The sequence below is a fragment of the Myodes glareolus genome, chromosome 13 (assembly GCF_982192425.1).
Source record: "Myodes glareolus chromosome 13, mMyoGla1.1, whole genome shotgun sequence".
Taxonomy (NCBI): Eukaryota; Metazoa; Chordata; class Mammalia; order Rodentia; family Cricetidae; genus Myodes; species Myodes glareolus.
Window position 1 is genome coordinate 51899543 of NC_142038.1, and position 24303 is coordinate 51923845.

Genomic DNA, 24303 nt, shown 5'->3' on the forward strand with positions numbered 1-24303 from the left:
TTTGAAGGCTGAGACCAATCTGGAGAGGGACAGGCGAGGCTTTCTTTTATTCAATCACTTTACTTGTCTCTTGATTGCTCTTATATATAGCCATTATCTTTTGTCTCTAAGATTGCAATTTTCTGATAATCTATTTAGCTTCTTTCTTGAAAATATGTACTTCATTCTCCTAGAGTGGGCATGAGGTGGGTCATGTCCTCCCACCTCTTTGAGTACAAAGGATTAAAAAGAGCCAAGAATGTGTCTTCATTGCTTTTACTTCTCTTCTTCCAGAGCTCTTGTTCCAGGTGGGCCCGTAGAACTCTCTTGGCCCCTGTGTCCTCTAGCAGAGCCAGAGTCTGTCCTTGCACTGCTGTTGGAAAGGCCTCTTGGGCTGTTTCTTCAACCCTCTTCAGAGAAGAACAGGCTTGTGTGCACTGGAAACTGTGTCTTCCAACAGTCTCTTACTTTTGCTTTGGACTACCTTGGATTTAAGAGAAGTTTCTATTTGATTGACCCTAGGAATGACCTTTCTACTTGGGGAAATACAGTGCCTATTGCACAAATGGCCAGTTCTGAGTCCAGTCTGGCCAGCTAGTGGGTGGACTATAGTTAGCAGTCATATTTCTTTTGATAGTCAAAGACTCTTTCTTGACATTCTGCTTAGTTTGTATCTTGGGGAAAAGTCTATTTGTCTGACCGCTCTAAACCTAGTTCTTTTGTCCTTCAAGTTATTTTTTAGCATATCTTTTCTTAAGCCTTTGTGCATTGTTCCTCCATGTCAGGGATATTCTTTCAATATCCCCTTTGCATTTCCTATTTATCTGTTTAGATTAGATGGTTAACCTCTGCTTGTGAGGAGGTGAGTGGTGATGTGTCCGCATTTGTACAGCCCGTGTCTGTGGGAAGAGCGCATCCTCTAGCCTTCAGTCTGATAGCACGGGATTGCTTCACAGCTGATTCTGCAGCTGCCAGTTCTGTGTGCATGGGCCTGGCTCTCTGAGTGCTAGTGTGCCGAGAAAGCTCTGCGTGGATTGGGGCTGCCTGATTTCAGCTCAGAACTGGCTGTGTTCAGGCGTGGAGATCTTTTTTGTTTTGTTTTTAATATGTTTTCTTCACCTCCCGGGAGCAGGTACACAACAAAAGCCTCATGTGTCAGCTGGAAACTGTGGATCTTGGAAGTGCGAGGTGTGGGCTCTGAAATGTGGTTCTGGGGTTCCTGACTTGCCCTCATTGACCGGACAGTGGAGGGATTGCTAAGTGCCACTAAACCCTTCCCTTTCATTACCTATTTATTCCCCCTGTCCACTCTTTGAAGTAGAAACTCTTATTATGACCATTTTATAGATGAGAAAAGTAAAGCCTAGCAAAGTTGTCTTTAATTTTTAGTACATTTGTTTCTTTATTATGTGTGTGGTGCATGTGTGCCACGGTGCTACTGTCAGAGGGCAGCTTGTGGGAGCCCTCTCCTGCCATGTGGGTCTCGGGATTGCTAGCAAGTGCCCTTACCCAGTGAGCCATCCTGCTGGCTTTCTAAAGTTGTGTCCAAGATCAAGTGGCTAGGAATTTGTCAGAATTGATATTTTTTTAGATCTGTCTGACTCTAAATCATTGTACTATGCTTTCTACCCAATCTTTTTATCTTTTCAGTTTCCCTCCTATAAAATAAAATTGAAATTAGAAGATGAGGAAAACAATTTGTATCTGTATACTGTAGGTAGGACCAAGCTCCAGAGAGTTCAAGGTGGGCTGCTGGTGTGACTAGCCTTGCCCTGGACATTTTCACATGTTCAGCCTCTCTTGTCGGCATGCCCTGTTCCTGAGGCTTGGGGCAGCCACCATCTGTGTTAGCCAGCCATGTCAGAACATGCGTGAACCCAACAGTCCCCTCTCCCTCCCTTTACTGGCTGCTTGTCTTCTTTCCCCAGAAAAGACTAAAGTTACTGGAGGTTGTCTTGTTCACACAGGCCAGACCTCTCCTCTAGTCTGTGCAATGGCCTGGAGTGTAGTGAGGGCTGCAGGCAGGCCTGCTTTTCGCCTCAACCGGCTCCCGCACGGCTAGCTTAGTCCCAGAAATAACAACACACAAATTGTATTCATTTAAGCACTGCCTGGCCCATTATCTCTAGAGAGTTAGTTACTGACTAACTCTCACATCTTGATATTAACCCATTTCTAATAATCTCGTGGTAGCACCACGAGGTGTGACTTACCGGGAAAGATTCAGCATGTCTAACCTGGTGGCTGGCTCCATGGCGTCTGGCTCATAGCCCTCTTCCCAGCATTCTATTCTGTTTACTCCGCCTACCTAATTTTCTGTCCTATCAAGGGGCCAAGGCAGTCTCTTTATTGACCAATGAAAATAACGCAATAGACAGATAACCCTCCTCCATCATTTCCCCTTTTTCTGTTTAAACAAAAAAGGCTTTCATTTTAACATAGTAAAATTACATATAACAAAACAGTTATCAAGCAAGAATTACAGTCACAATACTTATAACTATATCTTTATCATAATAATGGAAAACTATAACTATGACTATCCATTCTTCAACTCCATCAAAGACTCCAGACGGATATAATATTACCTAAGTAAACAAGAAGTAATCAATTTCCAAAACTCTAGAAATGACAGAGACATCTCTCTGCCTGGACAGTCACCCAAAGTTCCTCTGTATCGTTGGGGCACCCATCTTCAGCCTTCAGGCCCATAATATCCAGAGACATTTCCATGAAGCAGGAAATTTCAAAGGCAATTCAGTCACTATCTGCTGTGTCCTGCAGAATGTCTCGCAGACTCTTTCATGAATCGGGAACCCCGAAAGATCATCTCACCTTTAGGCAAGTTCAGCAGTCCTCTCTCTGTGGGTTCTCTGTGTCCAGTTTATACAACAGTCCAGGCAAGAACAGTTTCTTGCCCAAATGGCTAACCAACTCCATAAGGAGCCTCTTCGATGCCCTTCTTCCTCTTGAAGTAGATTGGTGCTGCCAGGAGCAGACGTGCCTCATTGTCATGAAAAGTCCTAAGTTATTAAAACATTAAATGCCATGTTCTGTAGTCTTTGAAAGATATGAATGTCTATCTGAAATATATCTATGCACTTCTAGAAAATCAGACTAACATTACTACAAGCTAGTATTATCGATAATTATCCATTAACAACCTATATTTTCTAATTATACATTACATTTTTAAAATGAACTACACAATCACAATACATCAATCAAGATCAGAAATATATATATACATATAACAAAATTGACCTTAAAATCCATAACAAAGGAAATTATTCATATCTATACCATTTCCCCCTTTAAATGTAAAAGAACATTTATAAACAATATCTGGGAATATGGACGTAGTTATTTCTCTCCAAACTTCTTCCTGCTGAATAGGGGCGCTGTTAATCAGGTCTTTCACAGTAAACCTGTTTGCTAGCTTCATCTCAGTTGACAGTTGAATGAAGTAATTTTTTGAGGGTGTTCACAGCAACCTTTCAGGAGGGCGTGGTCTATCATACCATATTGGGATAGAAGCAATCCACAGGGTCTCATCCTCTGTGAAAACAAAAGAAGAACCTCCTTTCCAAAGTATCATATTCTTAGATACAAATTCTGAAGTCAAGGTATTTTCAAAATATCTATCTTGGATTAGTTCAGCAGCATTTATAAACAAAAGTCTTTTATCAGCTGTTGCTCCTTCCTCAGCATTCAAACAATTCAAAGAGAGCATAATAGCATACAGTATCAAGATTCTCTGTGTATTTTCCATCTTTATGCAGCTTTATTTCAACCTCTATTTCTTTTATTTTTACTTTTAACTTTTGGCTTTTTGAGACAGGTTCTCTGTATATATCTTTGTCCTGGAATAACTCTGTAGACCAGGCTGTCCTTGAACTCACAGAGATCCACTTGTCTCTGCCTCCCAAGTGCTGGGATTAAAGGCGTGTGATACCATACCTTGAACTCAGAGATGCTTCTGTCTCTGCCTTCTAGGCATTGGGATTAAAGGTGTGTGCTACCACACCTTGAAGTCACAGAGGTCAACTACCTCTGCCTCCCTTGTGTTGGGATTAAAGGTGTATACCACCACACCCAACTACTCTCTTTCTTCCTTTTTTACCCTAAGAACTTTAACCTTTAGCCTACATATATTTTTAACTCATAGTAAACCATTTAGAGGTTTTTTTTCCTCTTTGAATCTCTCTTTACTGTATCTCTCTTTTTCTGACTACATGAGTCTTTAATTTACTAAACAATATGGAGAGCCGTGGCTTTGACGGCTAGATCCATCTCATTTCTTAGCTCTCCAGCCTCATGGCTGAGATACCAGCCAGAGCTGTGTTCACTGCCACAACTCTATGGCGTTTCAAGGTCCTTGCTAGCAAGCAAGTTGCAGCATTCTGCACACAGACCACAGTCAGTCGGACTGCCTGCCTGAAAGAGTCAGAGATTGCCCTGGTAGGACAGCCCAGAAAGCTGGCATTTTAAAACAGCACAGCTTTTTTCCTGCTATGGCTGAAAACTGAAAAGCGTGCGTTCAGCTTTTCATCAACGTTTAAGTGTTTCGTGGCAGGACCTCTTAAAAGAGCCACAAAGTTTTGCAGCTAAAGCTGAGTCAGGAAGCCTCTCTTAGATGAAAGCCTTGCTTGCCTCTAGCAAGCAGAGTAGACCCGAGAAATTGCTGCTATCAAGAAAACATGCTTTACTCCATTCTTTCCCAAACTTTCTCAGGCTTTCTGTGGATGCAGTTATCCACGTGGGCGCCATCTGTAGTGAGGGCTGCAGGCAGGCCTGCTTTTCGCCTCAACCGGCTCCCGCACGGCTAGCTTAGTCCCAGAAATAACAACACACAAATTGTATTCATTTAAGCACTGCCTGGCCCATTATCTCTAGAGAGTTAGTTACTGACTAACTCTCACATCTTGATATTAACCCATTTCTAATAATCTCGTGGTAGCACCACGAGGTGTGACTTACCGGGAAAGATTCAGCATGTCTAACCTGGTGGCTGGCTCCATGGCGTCTGGCTCATAGCCCTCTTCCCAGCATTCTATTCTGTTTACTCCGCCTACCTAATTTTCTGTCCTATCAAGGGGCCAAGGCAGTCTCTTTATTGACCAATGAAAATAACGCAATAGACAGATAACCCTCCTCCATCACTGGAGGACAAAGCAGCATGAGGTACACGGGAGGTGGGAGCTCTGAGGCCACAGTAAACTGACAACACAGATTGCACCGTCTACAAATGGCCATCTCAGACCTATTGTCTCCCTTGTCTCAGAGCACTTAAGGAAGAGTTACTGGGAGGCACTGACATAGTTCCTCTTTCCTGGACTGAGAGGTGCTGAAGTTGGATGAAGCCCAGATATGTGAAGCTTGCAGATCTGTTCTCTGTGAAGGCCAAGTGTGATGGGAGGCTTTGTTTGGCAGGCCATGCAGAGTAAACTTGGCATTGTGGGCAGCAAGTACTTTGGGAGGGCGCTCTCCTCAGGCCTAGTGGGATGCTATGAATTTGGCTTTATGTTCAAGCTCCCTTTGGTGGTCCCAGCTGCCTGGTTCCTTGCTTGTGATTCTCAGGTCATCTTGGCAAAGTGCAGCTATGCGCTCCTTCCACTTGCTCCTTCTCCCTCTGCCTCCACTTTAGCCAAAGCTCAGGGTAAGCTTTTCTGGCATTCTCTCTACCAAAACCAAGGGACTTGGCTACAAGCCAGGCCTTAAAGGACAGACACTTACCCCTGCTACATGCTGCAGGGTTTGTGCTTGTTCTCTGGGTGTCGCAGCAAAGCCTGGGGAACTCATTCTTCTACCTAACCTCACTTTACCTAGCTCTCTCCTCAGTCTTCCCAATAGCCCACTCCAACTCCACGCCTGCTGTCTTTTGTGGGAAAACGGATGGAAGCAATAAGCAGGTCAGGTGTGTGGTCCTTGTGGAATTATTGAGGGGAGAAGAAGGATCCATTTTTCAATTGATCTCTCATCCTTTGTATTGGCAGCAATGTTCCTTCTGGCAGGAGAGCCCTGTGGGAGCTGCCATCTCTCTGCCCTCTATTCCCTTTCCTACTCTAGGAAGCTGCTGTGTGTGCATCGGCTGTCCCTGACCTACCGTCCCTCAGTCTCTTCTGGGCCTCTTGTTCATTTGTCATCTTGCCCTTGACTTCTCATTTGTCTTTCCCATCACCAGTCCCATATTTATCCCTAGCTGACGGAAGGGAGCACCTGACTGCGTGTGCACATGCATATATATATGAACACTATCACATGAGGAAGGACATGTGTGGCTTTGGGGTTAATGTGCTTTCTTTTTCCTCCCCCCTCCTTTCTTTTAAGATAGCTTCTCACTCTGTGGTCCGGCAGACTAGCTTTGAGATCTTAGTGATTCTCCTGACTAAGCCTTCCAAGGGCTAGGATTGCAGATGTGAGTTACCATGGCTGCCTATTTTCTTTTGTTTTATGTTCTAATAGTGCTAGGTCCCTCTCATTATCCTGCCTCTCAAGTCAAGATTGCAGGGATAAGAAGGATAAAAGCATTTGGAAGCTCTAGGACTGTGTCCTCTTGAGACCCATCTCCCTGGGCCTCCCTAGCCTCTCTTAATGTGGCAACCCCTTCCCTTATTCATCCTTAGCCAGCTTGGCACCTTTCCATCACCCTGGACATGGGCAGGCACCTGCTCAGAACAGTGCAGTTGCTGTGAACCCATTCTCTGTCTCTCAGTGTGATTGGTGCCCCCAGGAAGCCAGGATGCTGGGAGGAACTTGTGTGGCACTCAGCAGTTCCATTTTGTGATAAAAAATGGAGAGGGAGACTGGCAGAAAGCAAAAGCTGTTGCTGCTGGGTGAGTGGAGCAGCTATTTTTAGTCCTAAGCCTTTGCTTTTCCGTTTGGCTGTGCTTTTTTAGCACAGTGCTGGTCCAGCAGGGCTGTTTTCTTTCAAGGCTGCAGATGTCCTTAGGGAAGGTTTCTGTCTGCCCCTAGGAAGACATAGACTGGCCAGAGGGATAATAACTTCCAAGAGTGGGCCCAGGCAGAACTGAGTCCATCTTGGGGCAGTATGTGACGGGAGTCAGAGCAGGGTGGAGTGTGGCAGGGATATGGGAGAGAAGTGTAAACATCATACTCTTCAGAAATCTTCCTCTGTAATTGATTCGGTTATACCATTACCAAGTAAAGTGTTGAGTGAGTCACACCAGAGCTGAGGGTTGTGCACGAAGCCCTTTCCAAGAGTCTGGGCTAATACATTCTGAATTCTTCTGTAGTTTTTGTTGTGCTTGCCTGATGTTTGCCTTCCTGCTTCTTGTAGAGTGTGTGCTAGTTTTGGTAAAGTCGTCCTGTTTTCTGTTTTGCTGACCAACTTTTGTTATACATTTTATTACTACTCTACAAATAGATGCTCTCTTTCTATTAAGCATGATTTCCCTACTCTCCCTTTCTTTAACCACTGAAGGTGGATTCTATGTTCTTTCTTTGTGATTTCTAGATATTTCTTGAAGGTGGAATCATATATGTCCTTTTGTGTCTAGCTTATTTCACTTGATGTAATGGTTTGAGGTTTATTTGTGTTGCTGTATGTATCTGTCCTCACCTTTTTATATGGCTGGGTAATAGTCCATTCTTTATATAGTATATATTTAAAATTTTGTGTTTATTTTTTAACAGTATCTTATTATACATATGCAGTCTGATTTTGAACTCACTATATAGCTAAGGCTGGCTTTGAAGTCCTGATCCTTCTCTTTGTACCTTACAGCTACTGGGATTACAGTCGTGAACCCCTGTGCCCGGCTAAATGGCTATCTGTTGTTGGACACCTGGGTTAGCTCTACTTTTTGAGAACTGTGAACAGTGTCTCTGAATACAGATGCACAAGTAGCTGCCTGATTTCCTACTTCTTAGCTCCTCTAGGTGCACTCCTAGGAACAAAACTGGTGTACAGCCTTTTTTTAAACAGGTGTCACTATGCAGTCCAGGCTGGCATTAAATTTTTGATCCTTCTATCTGGCTTAAATGGAGAGGTTTTGTTTGTTTGTTTTTATTTTGTTTTAAATTTATTTTGATTTTAACTACGTGTACGTATGTGTCAGTGTGGGTATATGCACACAAGTGTAGGTGCCACAGAGGTCGGAAGATGGTATCAGATTCCCCAGACCTGGAGTTACAGGGCATTGTTAGCCACCTGACATGGGTGCTGGGAACTGAAACTGAGTCTTCTGCAAGAGCAGTGCAGACTTTTTGTTTTGAGACAAGGTCTTCCCATGTAACTCTGTTGTCCTGGAATTCACTAGGTAGACCAGGCTGGCCTTGAACTCACAAGAGATCCTCCTACCTCTGCATTTTGAGTGCAGGAATTCAAGGCATGGAACCACCATGTCTGACCAATATATACTCTTAACTTCTAAGTCATTTCTCTGACTGCACTTGTAGCTTAACATTTTCTCTCTCTCTCTCTCTCTCTCTCTCTCTCTCTCTCTCTCACATATATATATTAATATATTAAATATATTTATATATAAACAACAATTTAGTATATACAAATTAATGTATATATTTAATATATATAAGTTAATATTAATTCATATATGTATATTAAATTGGTGTTGGAGATTTGGCTTAGGGGTTAAGAGCATTGACTCTTCTTCCAAATGACCTAGGTTTGATTCTTAACACCCACATTGCAGCTCACAATTGTCTGTAACTCCAGTCCCAGGGATCTGATGCCCTCTTCTTGGTCCTTGAGGGTACTATATGCATATGTAGTACAGGCATACACATGGGCAAAATACCCATACACATATACCTAAAGAAAATAGACCTAAAAAGTTGTGGTGCATATATTGTATTGGGAGGGCACAAGCATATTATGGTACATGTACAGAGGTCAGAGGACAACTTTGTCAAATCGATTTTTTCCTACCTTTGTTAGGGTTCTAGGGATCAAACTCAGATGATCACATGTGTGGCAAGTGTGTTACCTGATGAGCCACCTCACTGGCTCAAATGTCTTTTGAAAAACCAAATTGTGTTACAATGTGACCATGATACTTTACATTCCCCTCAATAGTTACGATGACTTCATTTAATCCTTATCAAAATGTTTATTATCCTACTTAAAAAAATAATATAACTATTTTTGGGTATGAAGTGATTTTGTTTTGTTTTGTTTTTTTGTTTTTTGAGATAAGGTTTCTCTGTGTAGCTTTGGTGCTTGTCCTAGAACTAGCTCTCTCTTTTTTCTTTTAGATCCTTCCTTTTTCTTTTTGTTTTTCGAGACAGGGATTTCTCTGTGTACCCCTGACTACTTACTTTGTAGACCAGACTGGCCTTGAACTCAAAAAGATCTGCCCATCTCTGCCTCTCAAAGCCTGAAACTAGTTTTTATAGACCAGGATGACCTTGAACTCACAGAGATCTGCCTGCCTCTGCCTCCCAAGTGCCAGGATTAAAGCACGAGCCACCACCACCCAGCAGGTATGAAGTGGTTGAAGTGGTTTTGATGTCCACTTCCGTAATGATTAATGATGCTCAGGATCTTTTCATGTCCCTAATGGCTGTTTGTGTGTGCATGCTCACTTGCCCTCTCTCCCTCCCTCCCTCCCTCCCCCTTCCCACCGTCCCTCCTCTCTCTTTCTTTTCCTTGAGAAATGCCTATTTTAGTGCTTTGTTGTTTTGAATTTTTAATTATTATTGTTTTAGAGAGTACTGAGTATTGATCTCAGGGTCTCAGGCATTAAGCAAACCCACTTTGGCTGAGTCGCACTCCCTAGACTCCGTTTCTCTGTCTTTTGTTGAAACCCAGGAAAATTTGATCTTATATTTATAAATTAAATTATTATATTTTGATATTTATAAAACCACATTTATATTATTTATTTGTGTGTGTGGTTGTGACCTGCCATGGTTTATGTGTGGAGGTCAGAGGACAACTTGTGAAAGTGGGTTCTATTCTACCACATGGGTCCTGGGGATTGAGTTTAGGTGGTCAGACTTGGTGGCAAGTGCCGCTGACTTTTTTTGTATTCTTTTGATGTTCTCAAATTGAACCCAGGGCTTCCTGCATGCCAGGAAAGTGATCTTCCTCTAAACTAAATCTCAAGCCTTGTTCTAGATATTAAATTCTTATTATTTAGGTGATTTCAAATTTTTTCCCTCATAATTAGGTTGCCTTTTCATGATGAGTGGCTTTGTGTATGTGTGTATATTTGTGTATGTTCATGTACTTTGGGGGTATGCGTGTGGTGGTAGGAAATGAATTCAGGACTTCATGCACACTAAGCTAATGCTTTTAACTGAGCTATATCCCCAAGCTTATAATAAAATAGCTTTCTGAGATTCAAAGCTTTTTAATTTTGGTGAATTCCAGTTTATATTTTTTGTTGCTTACTTTTTTGGTGTCACCTTTAAGGAACCCTTGGCAAAATCCAATAGCATAAAGATTGCACCTATGTTTTCTTTGCATGGTTTAAGATTTTTGCCAGGTGTGGAAGTACGTGCCTGTGATTCCAACACTTGGAAGGCAGAGGCAGGGGCGATGGGACTCAGTGTCACTTCAGCTATATGGTGAGCATGCAGACAGACATAGGACCTTGCTTCAAAGTGGATTCGAGGCCAGACAGGTCTACAGAACAAGTTCTAGAACAGTCAAGGCTGTTTGTTACACAGAGAAACCCTGTTTCAAAACAAACAAACCAACAAACCACCATAAAACACTCCCAAAAGTTTTTTACTTTTACTTTTAGTTCTGGTTCATTTTGAGTCAGTCTTTGTGTGTGTTATTATAAAGGAAGGGTCTGGCTTTATTCTTTTGCTTATGGATAGTGAGTTGTTCCAGCATTGCTTCTTCAAGATAGTTACTCCCATTCTTCCCAGATGAACAGTTTTGACACTTCTGTTGAAAACTGACCATGTGTGAGGTTGTTGCTCTCATTTCTGTCTCACTAGTCTGTCTGACTGTTTTCATGCTCATTCCACACTTGGATTCTTGTAACTTTGTTGTAAGTTTGCAGATTAAAAAAAGTCTTTCTTTCTTCTTCATTTTTTAATGGTTGTCTTGGTGTTCTGTGCTCATTAACATTCCATATGAATTTGGATAAATTTCTTCATTTCTTCAGGAAGCACCGTGGAGTTTGATAGCAATTACATTGAATTTGTATGCTGTTTTGGTTAGGATTGCCATCTTAACAATACTGTCTCCAATCCATGAATATAGGATGTCTTTCAGTCCTTATAGTTTGAAATTGTTAACATCTACTAATACTTACACTAGGATTTGTTTGTTCTCTTAAAAGTAGTACATACGATTTTGTGACTTAGAAATGTTGAGCTTTGCTAGGTTAGAGGACACTGATGCTGACGGTCATCAGCTATGACAGTGGGTGTGTTTAAAAGGCGTTGATTGCAGATATTTATATGGACTTGGTCCTGTATCTCTTCACATGCAGCTATTCACATGTATCTGTTCACATGTTCACAGTGGTGAATTTCCTCCTTTTCCCACTGCAGTCAGTAACACTTTCCACAAGCCCCAGCACTATTAATGAGGAAGGAAGGGCCAGGGCTGTTACAGAATATGCATTTCTAGTCAGGGACTATCACTGAGTTACAGGAGATTGATTTACCTAGTAGTAGTAGAAGGCCTGTTACACGTCTGTGCAGGAAATGACTGACATTTGTGGAGTAAGTGCTATTAAGGGAGTCATGATGATGGGGAGCCAGGCACTGACCTTGTGTTTTCTGTGCTTGTCCCCTCAGGTCCTGATGATGGCTCCTCAGTACCTGCCTTCAACTAGAATGGCTCCTCTAGGAATGTTGCTTGGACTGTTGCTGGTGACTTCCTGGCTCACTATCTGCCTCAGCTGTAAGAACTCAGTAAGTGTCTTCCTATGGATTGGAGCGGTCGGAGGAGGCCTGGGAGAGCCTTCTTATCTCCAAGAGCACTATGGGACAGGCTAGACTTGGAGTTTTCTTTTTATGGAAATATGGAAATGGTTTCCTTTTTCTTATTTCTGGTTCCTTTAGTCTCTCTTTAAAGGTCATGGCAGTTTCCCCTTGGGGGAAAATGGTGATAGGAATGATGATAATAAAATAATACTCAGCTTCCATGTACCAAGTATTGTATTAAATGTTTTGTATGTATTCTTATGTAATCATCCCAGAAACTCTATGAAGTAGGTAACTCTAATTATCCTCATTCTAAAAAGGAAGAGACTGAGGGTCAGAATCACAAAGCCACTTGAGAAAGAGCTGGAGGGCCGGGCCGGGATTTCCTCTACTTTCTTTGTCCTTGTGCTTTCTCTTCTACCCATATCTCTGTCTCCTTCACTGTTCTTTGGGGCCTCTGTTGGTTAGCCTGGACCTCATTGTTTTTGAGCTGCAGTGTTGTCATGGGTAGATAGGAAATGCCCACAGATGCCTGGCCTGGCTGCAGCACATTAAAGCTCCTGCAGGGTCTTTTTCTTTTTTCCTGGATTGTCCTAGCAATAGATTGCCCTTGACAAGCTCCAAGTAACTCCCTTCCCTACATTTTGCCCTCCTTGGCCACTTTTTCCGACCCCCCAGGGCTCTCAGTAAATGTTGGGTAAAGCTTTGGAACTAGAGACCCTTGAAGTGCAAATGACAATTGTGATGAATTTAATGACAATTCAGCTCAGCTGAGGCTCACCTCTGGCTCAGGGCAAGCTTCCACCTTCTCTCTGAAGTCTTCTGTGTTCTTTCCTTCTCCGCCCACTTTGTGGAGTGGAGAATGTGGTTAGGAGTCACGAATCCTTTCCAGCTTTTAATGTTCCCTGACTAAGATCCTGCTGGTGCTGGTCTGCCCCCCCTTTTTTCTTTTCTCTTTCTTCTTTCTTTTTGGCTTTTCAAGGACAATGAGAATGGACTCTCAGGATTCCTGGGGGATAGGACTAGTACAGCGTGATGTTGGGGCTGTCTTTGACATAGCCTAGTAATAAAAGTTGCCCAGAAAGGAACCCACTAGTCTTGAGGGATCAGGAATGTGTCCCCTTCTCATCTTACAGCTCAGGAGGATCCCTGTGTTCCCTGTTGAGAGCTTTAGCAGATGCTCAATTAACAAAGCATGATGATGAATTTACTTAAGGACTGTGTGTTAGTAAGTCCCTTTTGGATAATAGTCTAACCAAATAGATGAGCTTTCAGAACCGTAATTATTCTGGCCCATTTATATTAGGTCTATTGAATCTAGTCTCAGAAAATGTTAATACTGACTTTCATCGGCAGAAGCTGCTTTTATCCTTGTCTGTTCCGAAGCTGTGTCTGTTTGTCATAATCTCTCATCATGTGCTAAGAGCAGTAGGAGTTAAAGCATCTTTTTTTCTCATACCATAAAAGTGCTGCCCTGATGGCATTTAAAATCTGAATTATGCAGCAGCCATCTTCCCAGTATTCTATCTTTTCTTCAGAGCCTGGGGTTCAAGCAAGTGTTATTGGTGACCTGGGACTGTCCTGTTTGAAGGCGTATGGGCTGGTTAGTACTACCCAGGATGGGGTTTCTGTGTGCCTCAGCATGATCTGGGGACATTGTCTCTCCCCAGTACCTGCTGTAGTACTTCTCTGGTGTGTAATTAATATTCACTGTCACCTTGACAGGAGCGAGTCACCTAGGAGACAGACATCTGGGCATGTCTGTGAAGGAGTCTCTGGAGTGGGTTAATGGAGGTGACACCATTCTGTGGGCTGGGTCCTGGACTACAGAGAAAGGAAAAGCAAACAGTACCAGCGTTCATCTCTCTCTGCTTCCTGACTGAGGATGCAGTGAAGCTGGCACCCTAAGCCCTTGCAGCATCCCTTCTCTGTGATGGGAACTGACAAACTGTGTCCCCTTTTAAGACACTAGCCCAAATAAACCCTTCCTTCCTTAAGTGGCTTTTACTAGGTATTTTGTTACAGCAACCACAAGGGTTAAATTGGGATGCCATGTCTTTTTTTTTTTTAAGATTTTATTTATTTATTATGTACATAGTGTTTGCTTGCATATTTGCCTGCAGACCAGAAAAGGGCATCAGATCTCATACAGATGCTTGTAAGCCACCATGTGGTAGCTGGGAATTGAACTGTTTAAGAGCCAGTGCTCTTAACCTCTGAGCCATCTCTCTAGCCCAGGATGCCATGTCTTAAGAGGGGTTTAAGAGCTGAAGCACTATGGCTGTGAGGCACCTGCCTTCAAAAACCACCGCGACTGAGTGGGGAGGTTGTGGAGCTTAGTGAGAAGAGCACAAGCCTTTATGTTCTCTTTTGTCTGCCTCGTTAACAGTGTGACCATCTCTCATCTGAGAGACTGGCTGCTGTCTCCTTTTCAGAAACTTACTGTAGATTAAATGTGGTTAATTAGATAAATACTTAGCATTGGCACCAGCACAATGTGGCCAATAAATATCAGATATGATTTTTAGTATGGGAGTGGCTGTTCCAGTGGTTAATTTTTCAAGCGGTATCCTAATATGCTACCCTACAGTCTTTCTATGTCATGGTGTTGGCACAAAAGTAACAGCTCTCATCTTACAGGGAACAAGAGTTTATTGGGAGCCTTTTGAGTGACCATGACCTAGGAACAGATTTAGGTTACCCAAAATTCCATAGTCCAACATGGAAACAGTTTCACACAGATTTTACAGCTCATAAATCAAGGCAAGTTTAAAATACATTGGTGGGTTTATCAGAGATGTAGCTACACTCATTGGTGAAGATTTCTTACAGGCTCAAGATACTATCTGATGACACTCTTAGCTTTTAGATTGGTAGGAGCTAGTTGTCTGCTATTTGACAGATTCTAAAAGGTTTTTATCTCTTGTCACAAGATGTTCTGCTGGGTAGGGGTGTGGGGTGGGGAGCAAGGCATGGCTGTTCTGGAAGGCTAGAACTAGCTCAAGATAAGGTAATTAACCTCTGGGCCTGGATATTCCAATCTCTCCACAGTACTGAAATTCTAATTAGCCAATCAGTTTCTGTGACACAGACTCCTCTTGGGAATTTTTGTTCACAGCCAGATGTATCTTCTTCTCAGAACTTTTTGTTTGCAGTGTCTACCGACTAGGACTAGGATGTGCTTATTCTCTTCCATCTTGAAGGTTTTATTTGGCTGTTAAGACATCATACTCATCTCCAGGCTCTACAGAGTGTGGTGCGGTAAGCTGTCAGCTCACTCTTCATCTGGGATTTCTTGCTAGTCAGTAGCGAGGCCATTGATACTTGAAATGATTCGGTAAGGAGGAGAGAGTGTTAGGATCCGGTGTAAGAAGCCTTGAAAAGCCAGCCGTGAGTGCACAGAAGCACGAGGTTTACTTTAGAGTTGACCAAGAACAGCCTGCCTCTCTCATCTCTTGGTTTCTCTCTTAGTTAGGACACTGTTTTTCTTGTTTTTTTTTCTTTGAAACTGTGGTCTTTTTGCCTGACTCGTGAACATCTTTGCTTGGGGAGAGGGATGTGCTGGCAAATGTATTAGTGATCTATCGCATTGTGCCAGCTTTATTTTCTCAGCATTAGAGTGTAACCATTAATTAAGACATTTGAGTCTGATTTTACACATGGGTTTTGGAGCTGTGCTGACCAGAACTAAATCTTTGCTCTGCTTTTCTGAGCAGTGTGATTATGAATAGGCCGTATACTTCTTGTCCGTACGGTGGGAATAGTCTGTGCTTCACAAGGGGCTGAGGTGGGTGGAGTCATGGAAAGGCTCTAGTCAGGGCGGCCTGATTAAATGATTTTTATAACCCCATCCTCACAATGCTCTTTCTCTACAATGTCTCTTCTGAACTTTCCCTTTGAACAACTGTCCAGTCTGTGGGATGCTGATGTCACTGCTGTCTGTGATTCTGAATCCTTGATCTTTGAGAATTGCGGGATATGACCTGGGAAAATGTCTAGTCACTTGGGGCTAAATCTGGTGAACAGAGAGAACAGATTGAACATAAGAGCATCAATTTTGTATCATTCTTCACTAAAATTCGAAGTATCTTAAAATCTGATTCAAAGATGATACTAAGAAATGATGTTTAAAAAAACAGGCTGAGGAAAGAAGATTGTTGAAAATGTTAGGCCTCTATAGGGCATAAAGCATGTTATTTCTTCTGTTGTAACACAGTAGAATGATAATTCATTGCAGTTTTGATTTGTACTCTGCTGATGGTGTTCCTGTGCAGACACAATGACTAAGACAACTTATAAAGAAAGAGTCTATTGGAAGCTTACAGTTTGAGAGAATTAGAGTCCATGACCATCATAGCAGGAAGCATGGCAGTATGGAGGCAGGCATGATGCTGGAGCAGCAGTTGATGGCTTACAACTTGATCCACAAACATGAAAGACAGAAACAACAGAAACACACACACAGAGAGAAGTGTCTTAGTCACTGTTCTATTGCTGTGAAGAAATACCATGACCATGGCATCTCTTACAAAAGAAAACATTTAATCTGGGGCTTGTTGTTTCAGAGAGTTAGTGCATTGTCATCATGGTGGGAGTGTGGTGGTACATGGAGCTGGAGCAATAGCTAAGAGCTCCATCCTAATCCTCAAGCAGAAAGAGAGATCAGAGAGACATTGGACTTCAAAAGCCCACCCCCAGTGATAAATTCTTCCAACCAGGCCACACCTACTCCAACAAAGCCATACTTCATAACCTGATCACTAATCATTCAAATATATGAGCCTCTGGGGGCCATTCTTATTCAAACATCTAGAGAGAGAGAGAGAGACAGACAGACAGACAGACAGACAGACACATAAACACAGAGACTGGGAATGGTTTGGGTAAATCTAAAACCTAAAACCTACCCTCGGTGACACACCTCCTCCAACAAGGCCACATCTCCTAATACTCCCCAAACAGTTCTACCAACTGGGGGCCAAGCATTCAAACATTGGAGCCTGTGTGGTTATTCATACGTGTTAGCTGTGTCTAAGCTGTGTCTATCCAGGGCTTCGTGCACAGCAGGCAGCTGCTGTGTTACTGAGCTCTACCTTTAACCCAGTGGCAACAGAACCCCCCCCCCCCCAGGGTCTTCATCTGTGCTAGCCAAGTAGTCTACCATAGAGGTACATCCCAGTCCCATTTGCTCACTAGGATTTTGTTCCTGGTGATTTGTTTAGTTTTCTTACATATATTCTGGTTAGTAATCTCTTAGTGGCTAAAAATCTTGCTAATATTTTTCTCCAATTCTCATAATTTTTAAAATTATTGTTGTATTTATGATGTTGTTTGTGGGGACACATGTATAGAGAGTCAGAGTACAGCTTAGTTGGTCTTTTATATGGCACCTAGGGATCAAACTTCCATTATTAGGCTTTGTGCTGCCATTTAGCCAGCCCAAATTTTAGCGGTCTTAAAAAAAAAACCAAAAAAACAAATAAGAAACAGTTCTGCAAAACTACATCAACTCTGTAGATCATTTTGGGTACTGTGGACATTTTTCTTTCCATTTTCCTGGAAGGGGTGTTTCAATTTCTTTTATTGGTGATTTATAATTTTCATTGTAGAGACACTTTACTTCCTTGGCTAAGTTTATTCCCCTCGCCTCTCTGTACTGTTGTATGAATTAGGATTTCTTTCTTCGCAATTTTGTTGTTGATATATGAAAGAGGTATTTGGTTTTTGTATATTGACTTTATTTATATCTTGTAACTTTATTGAAAATCATGTCATTTGCAAACATGGGTAATTTGACCTCTTTTTTGATTTTATATTCTTTGTGTTTCTTCATCCTTGCTGTGCTCCAGATTTGAGAGAAGTCAATTTCAGCTTTCTACTACAGCATGCTATTAACTGTGGGTTTGCTGTTTGGAAATCTGCTCCTTCTAGACCTAATTGTTTTAGATTTTTGAATCATAAGCACCACTGAATACTAGTAAATGCTTGTTATGTATCTGTTTGGATGCTCATGTGGTTTTTGTCCTCAGTTTTATTGATGTGGTTAATTATGTTTATTGATTTGTGTGTTAGCCATGCTTACACCTGTGGAATAAATCTTACTCGATACCCCCTTTGGGAAGTCATTTCTCTTCTTCTAGTATGGGATCTGGGGATCTGACTCAGGTCATCAGGCTTGTGGGGCAAGTGTTTAACTCTCTGAGCAATCACAATAGACTTGTGGGTTTTTTTAAAATTTGTTATTGTTTTTGATAGACTCTTGTGCTTGATTTGCCATCATTTTGTTAAGAATTTCTGTATTTATGTCATCACATATATTGGTCTCTAGTTTCATTGCATTGTTGTATTCTTACCTAGTTTTGATATTTAAAATAATGCTGGCCTCATAGAATGAGTTTGGAAGGGTTCTGAACCAGACAGTTCTTTGGAATAGTTTGATAATTGATTTTAGTTTGTTGACGGTTTGGTAACCCATACCACTGAACTTTCTGATCCTACACTTACCTTTGGTGGGAGAGTTTATAGTAATCGTTTAGTCTCACTATTTTTCATTGGCCTGCTCAGCTTCCTATGTCATGTTCAGCTTTATAGGCTGTGTGTCTAGAAATTGATCCATTTGTTCTAGAGTTTCCAATTTTTAGTATTTAGTTGTGTATACAGTACTTATATTTCTGTAGTAGTGTCTGTTGTAAATCTTTTAAACCTCTCATTTTGTTTCTTTTCTCTTTTCTAATTGTATTAATTACATTAGTGTGTACAAATTACCTGATAGAGAAAAAGAAGGAAATTGTGTTTTGAATGATGATTCTAGGGATTTTGGATCCATTATGACAGGAATGGCCTGGTGAGTGACTGTGGTGACAGGAACATGTGGTGGAGGCTGTTGATGCTGTGGTGGACCAGGAGCGGAAAGGGAGAAGGAATGACAACCAGAATCTATAGTCTCCAGAGCCTTTTTCCTCATGACCTGTTTTAGTAGAAACCTCATTTCATACAGGCTCCTGAGCCTCCAAAACAGCACGATGGGCTAGTGAAAAGATGTTCAGAACACGGGCGTGTGGAGGGAACTTAAGCCAAGACATTATGAGTAGTTTAGCTGATGTTCTGTCCATTTTGTTTATCTTCAAGAACACCAGTTCTTCACATCTGTGCACGGTGGCATGCTTCTGTAATCTCAGCACTTGGGAGGCAGAAGTAGGAGGATCAGGAGTTCAGATTTAGCCTTCGCTTCATACGAGCTCACCGCCAGATTGGGCTTCGTGGGCTATAAATCTCATAAAACCAACCACAGCTCTTTTTACTGATACTGTTTTTTTCTTTTTCAGTGTGTATCTTTGCTCTGTTCTGCTCTTGTTTCCCCTACCTTTTTACCACCTGTGATTTCTTTTAGTTCCTTGAATTGCACTGTTACATCGTTGGAAGTCTTTTTTTAATGTAAGCAGGTGTTGCTGTAAACCTCCCTTAGTATTGCATATTTCATCACAAGGTTTTGATATGTCATAGTTTAATTTTCATTTGTTTCAAGAAGGCTTGTTATTTAGTTTTTTGAGATAGATTCTTGAGTGGCCTTGGCATCACTGTGTAGTTAAGGAGGTTCTTGGTATACTTATCTTCCTTACTCTGACATATACAGGGGTTCATTACTATACTTGGTTCAAGCAAATTTGATTAAAAATAAGGTGATTTGGGCAGGCAAAGTAACACAGCTTCATAGAGTTAAACAAATGCAACATAAAAGAATGCAACACATCTTTGCATGATTAAATGTTCCACAGCATAAACAAATGTAACACATTTTCAACTGATAATTCCACAACACCAGGGATTGAATGTATTGTCAGCCATGGGGGAAAGTGTGTTTGCCTGCTGAGCTATCTTGATAGCCTCCATTTATATAATTTCTAGAATCCCTCTTATTCATTTCTAGTTTTATTCAATTGTTGGCAGAAAAAAAATACAGAATATTTCAGATTTTAGTTTTTATTGTCTTTTATCTTTTTTTTTAGACTTACTGCCTAACATATAATCTATCCTGAATAAAACTCCATGTTTCTTGAGAAAAGAAATGTATATCCTGAAGCTGTTAGATGAAATGTTCTGTAATTATCTGTTACTTTATTTGGCCTACAGTATAATTCAGCTGCAGGGTTTCTTTATTGATGCCTATTATCTCTTTTTTGACAAAAGTGGGTGTTAAATTCCCCATGACTATGTGTAATTATGTACAAACAGATCCTGCTTAGTACAATTGGGTATTCCAGCTTTGAGCATATATACCTTTATAACTGCTATTTCATCTTGTTGAAATGGTCCATTTATTATTATGTGGTGACCTTATCTGTGTTTTAAAGTTTTGATTTATTTTATCTAATACCCATGTAGCTACTCTTGCTCATTTCTTTTTTCGGCTTGCGTGACATTTTTCCTCCATCTCTTCACTTTCAGTTTATGCCTACTTTACCAGTGAAATGAGTTTCTTGTAGGCAGCATATCATTGGATCTTATTTTTAGATCCATTTAACCTGTTTGTTTATTTTAAGTGGGGAATTTAATTTATTTATACTCATGGTTATTCATGTTTGTGGTAGATTTGGAAATTATGTGTAAACTGAGACTGTACTTTTGTTTCCTGGTCATCCAGGAAATAATCACACAGAAACTATATTAATTACAAAACTTTTGCCAGTGTCTCAGGCATATTCTTAGCTAACTTTTACGCCTTAAATTAACCAATTTCTATTACTGTATGTATTACCATGAGGCTGTGGCTTACTGGTAACTTTCTCCTTTGGCAGCCACCTTCTTTCTATATATATCTATATATATGTCTCTGTTCAGATTTCCTGCCAGGCTTTACTCTGCTAAGCCTTTGGCCAAAATAGCTTTATTCATCAACCAATAAAAGCAACACATATACAGAAGTACATCCCACATCATCTCCCCTTTTCTGTCTAATAAAAAAGAAAGTTTTTGACTTTAACATAGTGAAATTACATATACAAAACAGTTATCAAGCAAGAGTTATAGTTACAATATTTAGTCCTTTTACATTTGGCAGATTAAGGAAAGTACTCTACCATTTATCCTATCTTTGCGAGTCTAAAGTTTTATGTAATTTGTCTTTTATCATAGCTAAGGAAAACTATAATTATAACTATTAGTTTTCAACTCCATCAAAGACCCCAGAAGGATTTAGTATTACCTAAGTAATCAGGAAGTGCATTGTAAGCAACTTTCAAAGTGCTAGAAATGACAGAGACATCTCACTGTCTGAACAGTCACCCAAAGTTCTTCTGTAACAATGGGGCATCCATCTTCAACCTATAGGCTCCTAATATCTGGTAGACTTTTTAGTGAAGCAGGGAATTTGAAGATCTAGTCTGCCTTGTACTGGCAATATTTGTCAGTTTATCTCTTCTGTGTCCTATAGATTGTCTGGCAGTTTCTTCTGTGAAGAAGAAACCCTGGAGGACCATCCCATCTTTTAGAAAGTTCAGAAGTTACTTTTCTGTGGGTCCTGCTTGTCCAGTTCATACAACATATCATCAAGCAGTCCAGGCAAGAGCATTTTCTTGCCCAAATTGCTAGCTTTGTCACATTGAAGGCAAATTCCATAGCAAGTTTCTCTGATGCCCATCAGCTTCTCTGAAGTAACTGGTACTGCCAGAAGTAGATATGTCTCACTGTTGAGGAAAGTCTAAGTTCTTAAAATATTTTAAATGCCATATTCTATAGGTCTTTGAAAGGTTTGAAGAATACCTATCCATCTGAAATATATCTCTGTGCATCTAGAAAACCTGACTACAAATTTGACTATTATATATGACTATCTATTAATTCAGAATTTTAAATTATACATTACATTTTAAATGAGCTTTATAAACATAATACCTTAAACAAGAGTAGAAATATACATATAATAAAATTGACCTTAAATTTGTATCAATAAACCAAAGTCCATACCAATGTAAAGTATTCATTTCTATATCATGGCCCTCCTTTTTTTCTTTAGAAAGGCCTTGACTGTGATCATTAACCAATTATAATTAACCCCCTTTAAATGAAAACAAACATTTATAGACAATATTTTGGAATTTGGGCATAGTTTTTTAGACTACTTTCTGCTGATTGGGGGCACTGTTAATATGGTCTTTCTTGAGGTATCCTGTTTGGTTGTTCCATCTCAACCAGCAGTCCTAAAGCTATCGTGACTGTTGGACCACCTGGGCCATTGCTTCAGGGGGTCTTATTTTATCAAGTCCTCTTAGCTGGTAAGGAATTCATAGCTTTCTATTCTCTGTGGAAACAAAAGCAAAATCTCTTTTCCAAAGTAACATGTCATTAGACTTAAATTTTGAAGTTAAGATACCTTTAAAATATATATGTCGGTTTAGCTTAGCAATTAAATATCTCTTTGTGGTTAGCTTATTCACAGTCAAAAGAATTGAAAGAAAATGCAATAATATACATAATTCAGATTATTTGTGTATTTTCCATCTTTATGTGGCTTTTTTCCTCTATTTTTTTTTTCTTTTTAGGTTTTTCAAGACAGGATTTCTTTGTGTACCGTTGGCTGTCCTGAATCTCACTCTGTAGACCAGACTGGCCTTGAACTCCCAGAGATCTGCCTGCCTCTGTTTCTCAAGTGCTGGGATTAAAGGCATTTACCACCACACCCAACTATTCTATTTCTTTTTTCTTTGAAGACTTTCTCTATCCTTTTCCTTTTCTCTCCCAAGCCTATGTATATATTTTTAAATACACTGTAAACTGTTTAGATGTTTTATGCCATCTGAATCTGTCTTACTGTATATCTCTGTCTTTTTCTGAACACATGAGTCTTTAATCTGCTGAGAAGCATGGCTAGGATTAAAGCTGCAGCTTTGGCGGCTGGCTCCACCCTACTCCTTAACTTTTTGAGAGTCTAGCTTCATGGTGGAGGTACTGGCGGAAGCCACATTTATTGTCATAACTCTGTAGAGTTTCTAGTCCATGCCTCCACTAAGAAGCCTGATGCCGACTGCTCATAAACACCATTTAAATATTTGGTGGTAGAGTCTCTTAAAAGAGCTATGAGGTCTTTGCCATGAATGCTAAGTCAGGAAGCCGCTCTGAAAGGAGCCATGCCTCTGCTCACCACCAGCAGACAGAGCCTACTGGAGAAAAGACAGTTACCAAAAAGCTGCACTTGACTCTGTTCTTGTGTGTTTAGAATCCTTTTTTTAAGGCTTTCTCAGGTTTTATGTGGAAATTCTTGCCAAACATTTGGGTGCCATGGAAGTTTCTGCCTCACCCAGTCCTGCAGCCATTCAGTCCCAAAGGAACACACAGAGGAGACTGTACTTTCATTTTCCGGCCACCCAGACTCGAATAATCACACAGAAACTATATTAATTACAACATTGCTTTGCCAGTGGCTTAGGCGTATTTCTAGCTAGCTCTTACACTGTAAATTAATCTATGTCGATTACTCTGCATGTCGCCATGAAGCTGAGGCTTACCAGTAATGTTCTGGCATCTTTCTCCTTTGGTGGCTATATGGTGTCTCCTTGACTCCGCCTACTTTCTCTATAAATCTCTGTTCAGATTTCCCACCTGGCTTTACTCTGCTAAGCCATTGGCCTAAATAGCTTTATTCATGAACCAATAAAAGCAACACATATATAGAGAGACATCCACATCAATTATATTTAATTAGCAAACTGATGGTTTTCATTTTGCCATTTTCATACACATATCATTCTGTTTTAGTTTTATATACACCCCATATGCTCTCCTTTTCTCTACTTCTTTTTGGTATTGTTTTTACCAAGTAGTTCCTTCCCCTGTTTTCATGTCAAATGCGTTCCATCACTCTTTGTCCTCCCCTTTAGAACTATTCCTCCCCCTCATGGTCTTTTTCTACTTTTATCTCCCCCTCCTCTCTTTTACACAGACACACACACACACACACACACACACACACACACACACACACGTGCGCGAGTCTAGAGATAAAACGTGATATTCGTCTTTCTGAGTCTGTGTTATCTTGCTTAAAGTGATGATCTATAGCTCTGTCCATTTTCCTGCCAACAACGTGTTTTCCTGTTAATACTATGAATAATAAAATTTCATTCTTCTTTACAGTTGAATAGGCTCTTTTATCTAAATATACTGTGTTTCCTTCATCTTTACTCCCCCTTGGCAATTTGCATAGTATTTTCTGGTACTATGTAAGCTAGACCACAGATAGGAGGCTTTTTATGTTAGATCCAGCATCCTAAATATGTGGTGTCTTCAACAATAGGGACTTACTACCTCCCAAGAACAACATCAGCAGCTGTATTATCCTGGGAGTCTCTTGGACTCAAATCCTGACCAACGACTTGGAGTTTTCCCATCCTGGCACTGGGGTTTTTGTCAGGTAGTCTGTGGTTCTTATTAGGGAACATTGTCAGCCTTTACCAA

The 24303-nt window shown here is 40.8% G+C and overlaps 1 protein-coding gene across 3 annotated transcripts in view; it reads left to right on the forward strand.

The window, feature by feature from the left end:
- Sil1 (SIL1 nucleotide exchange factor) overlaps nt 1–24303 on the forward strand; it is a 244442-nt gene that overhangs the window by 54349 nt on the left and 165790 nt on the right. For all 3 annotated transcript variants that reach the window (XM_048442449.3, XM_048442448.3, XM_085699710.2), the window contains one exon: nt 11725–11841. In XM_048442449.3, coding sequence (XP_048298406.1) covers nt 11731–11841 — 111 coding nt within the window. In that variant the 5' untranslated portion in view covers nt 11725–11730. The remainder of the gene's footprint in view (nt 1–11724; nt 11842–24303) is intronic.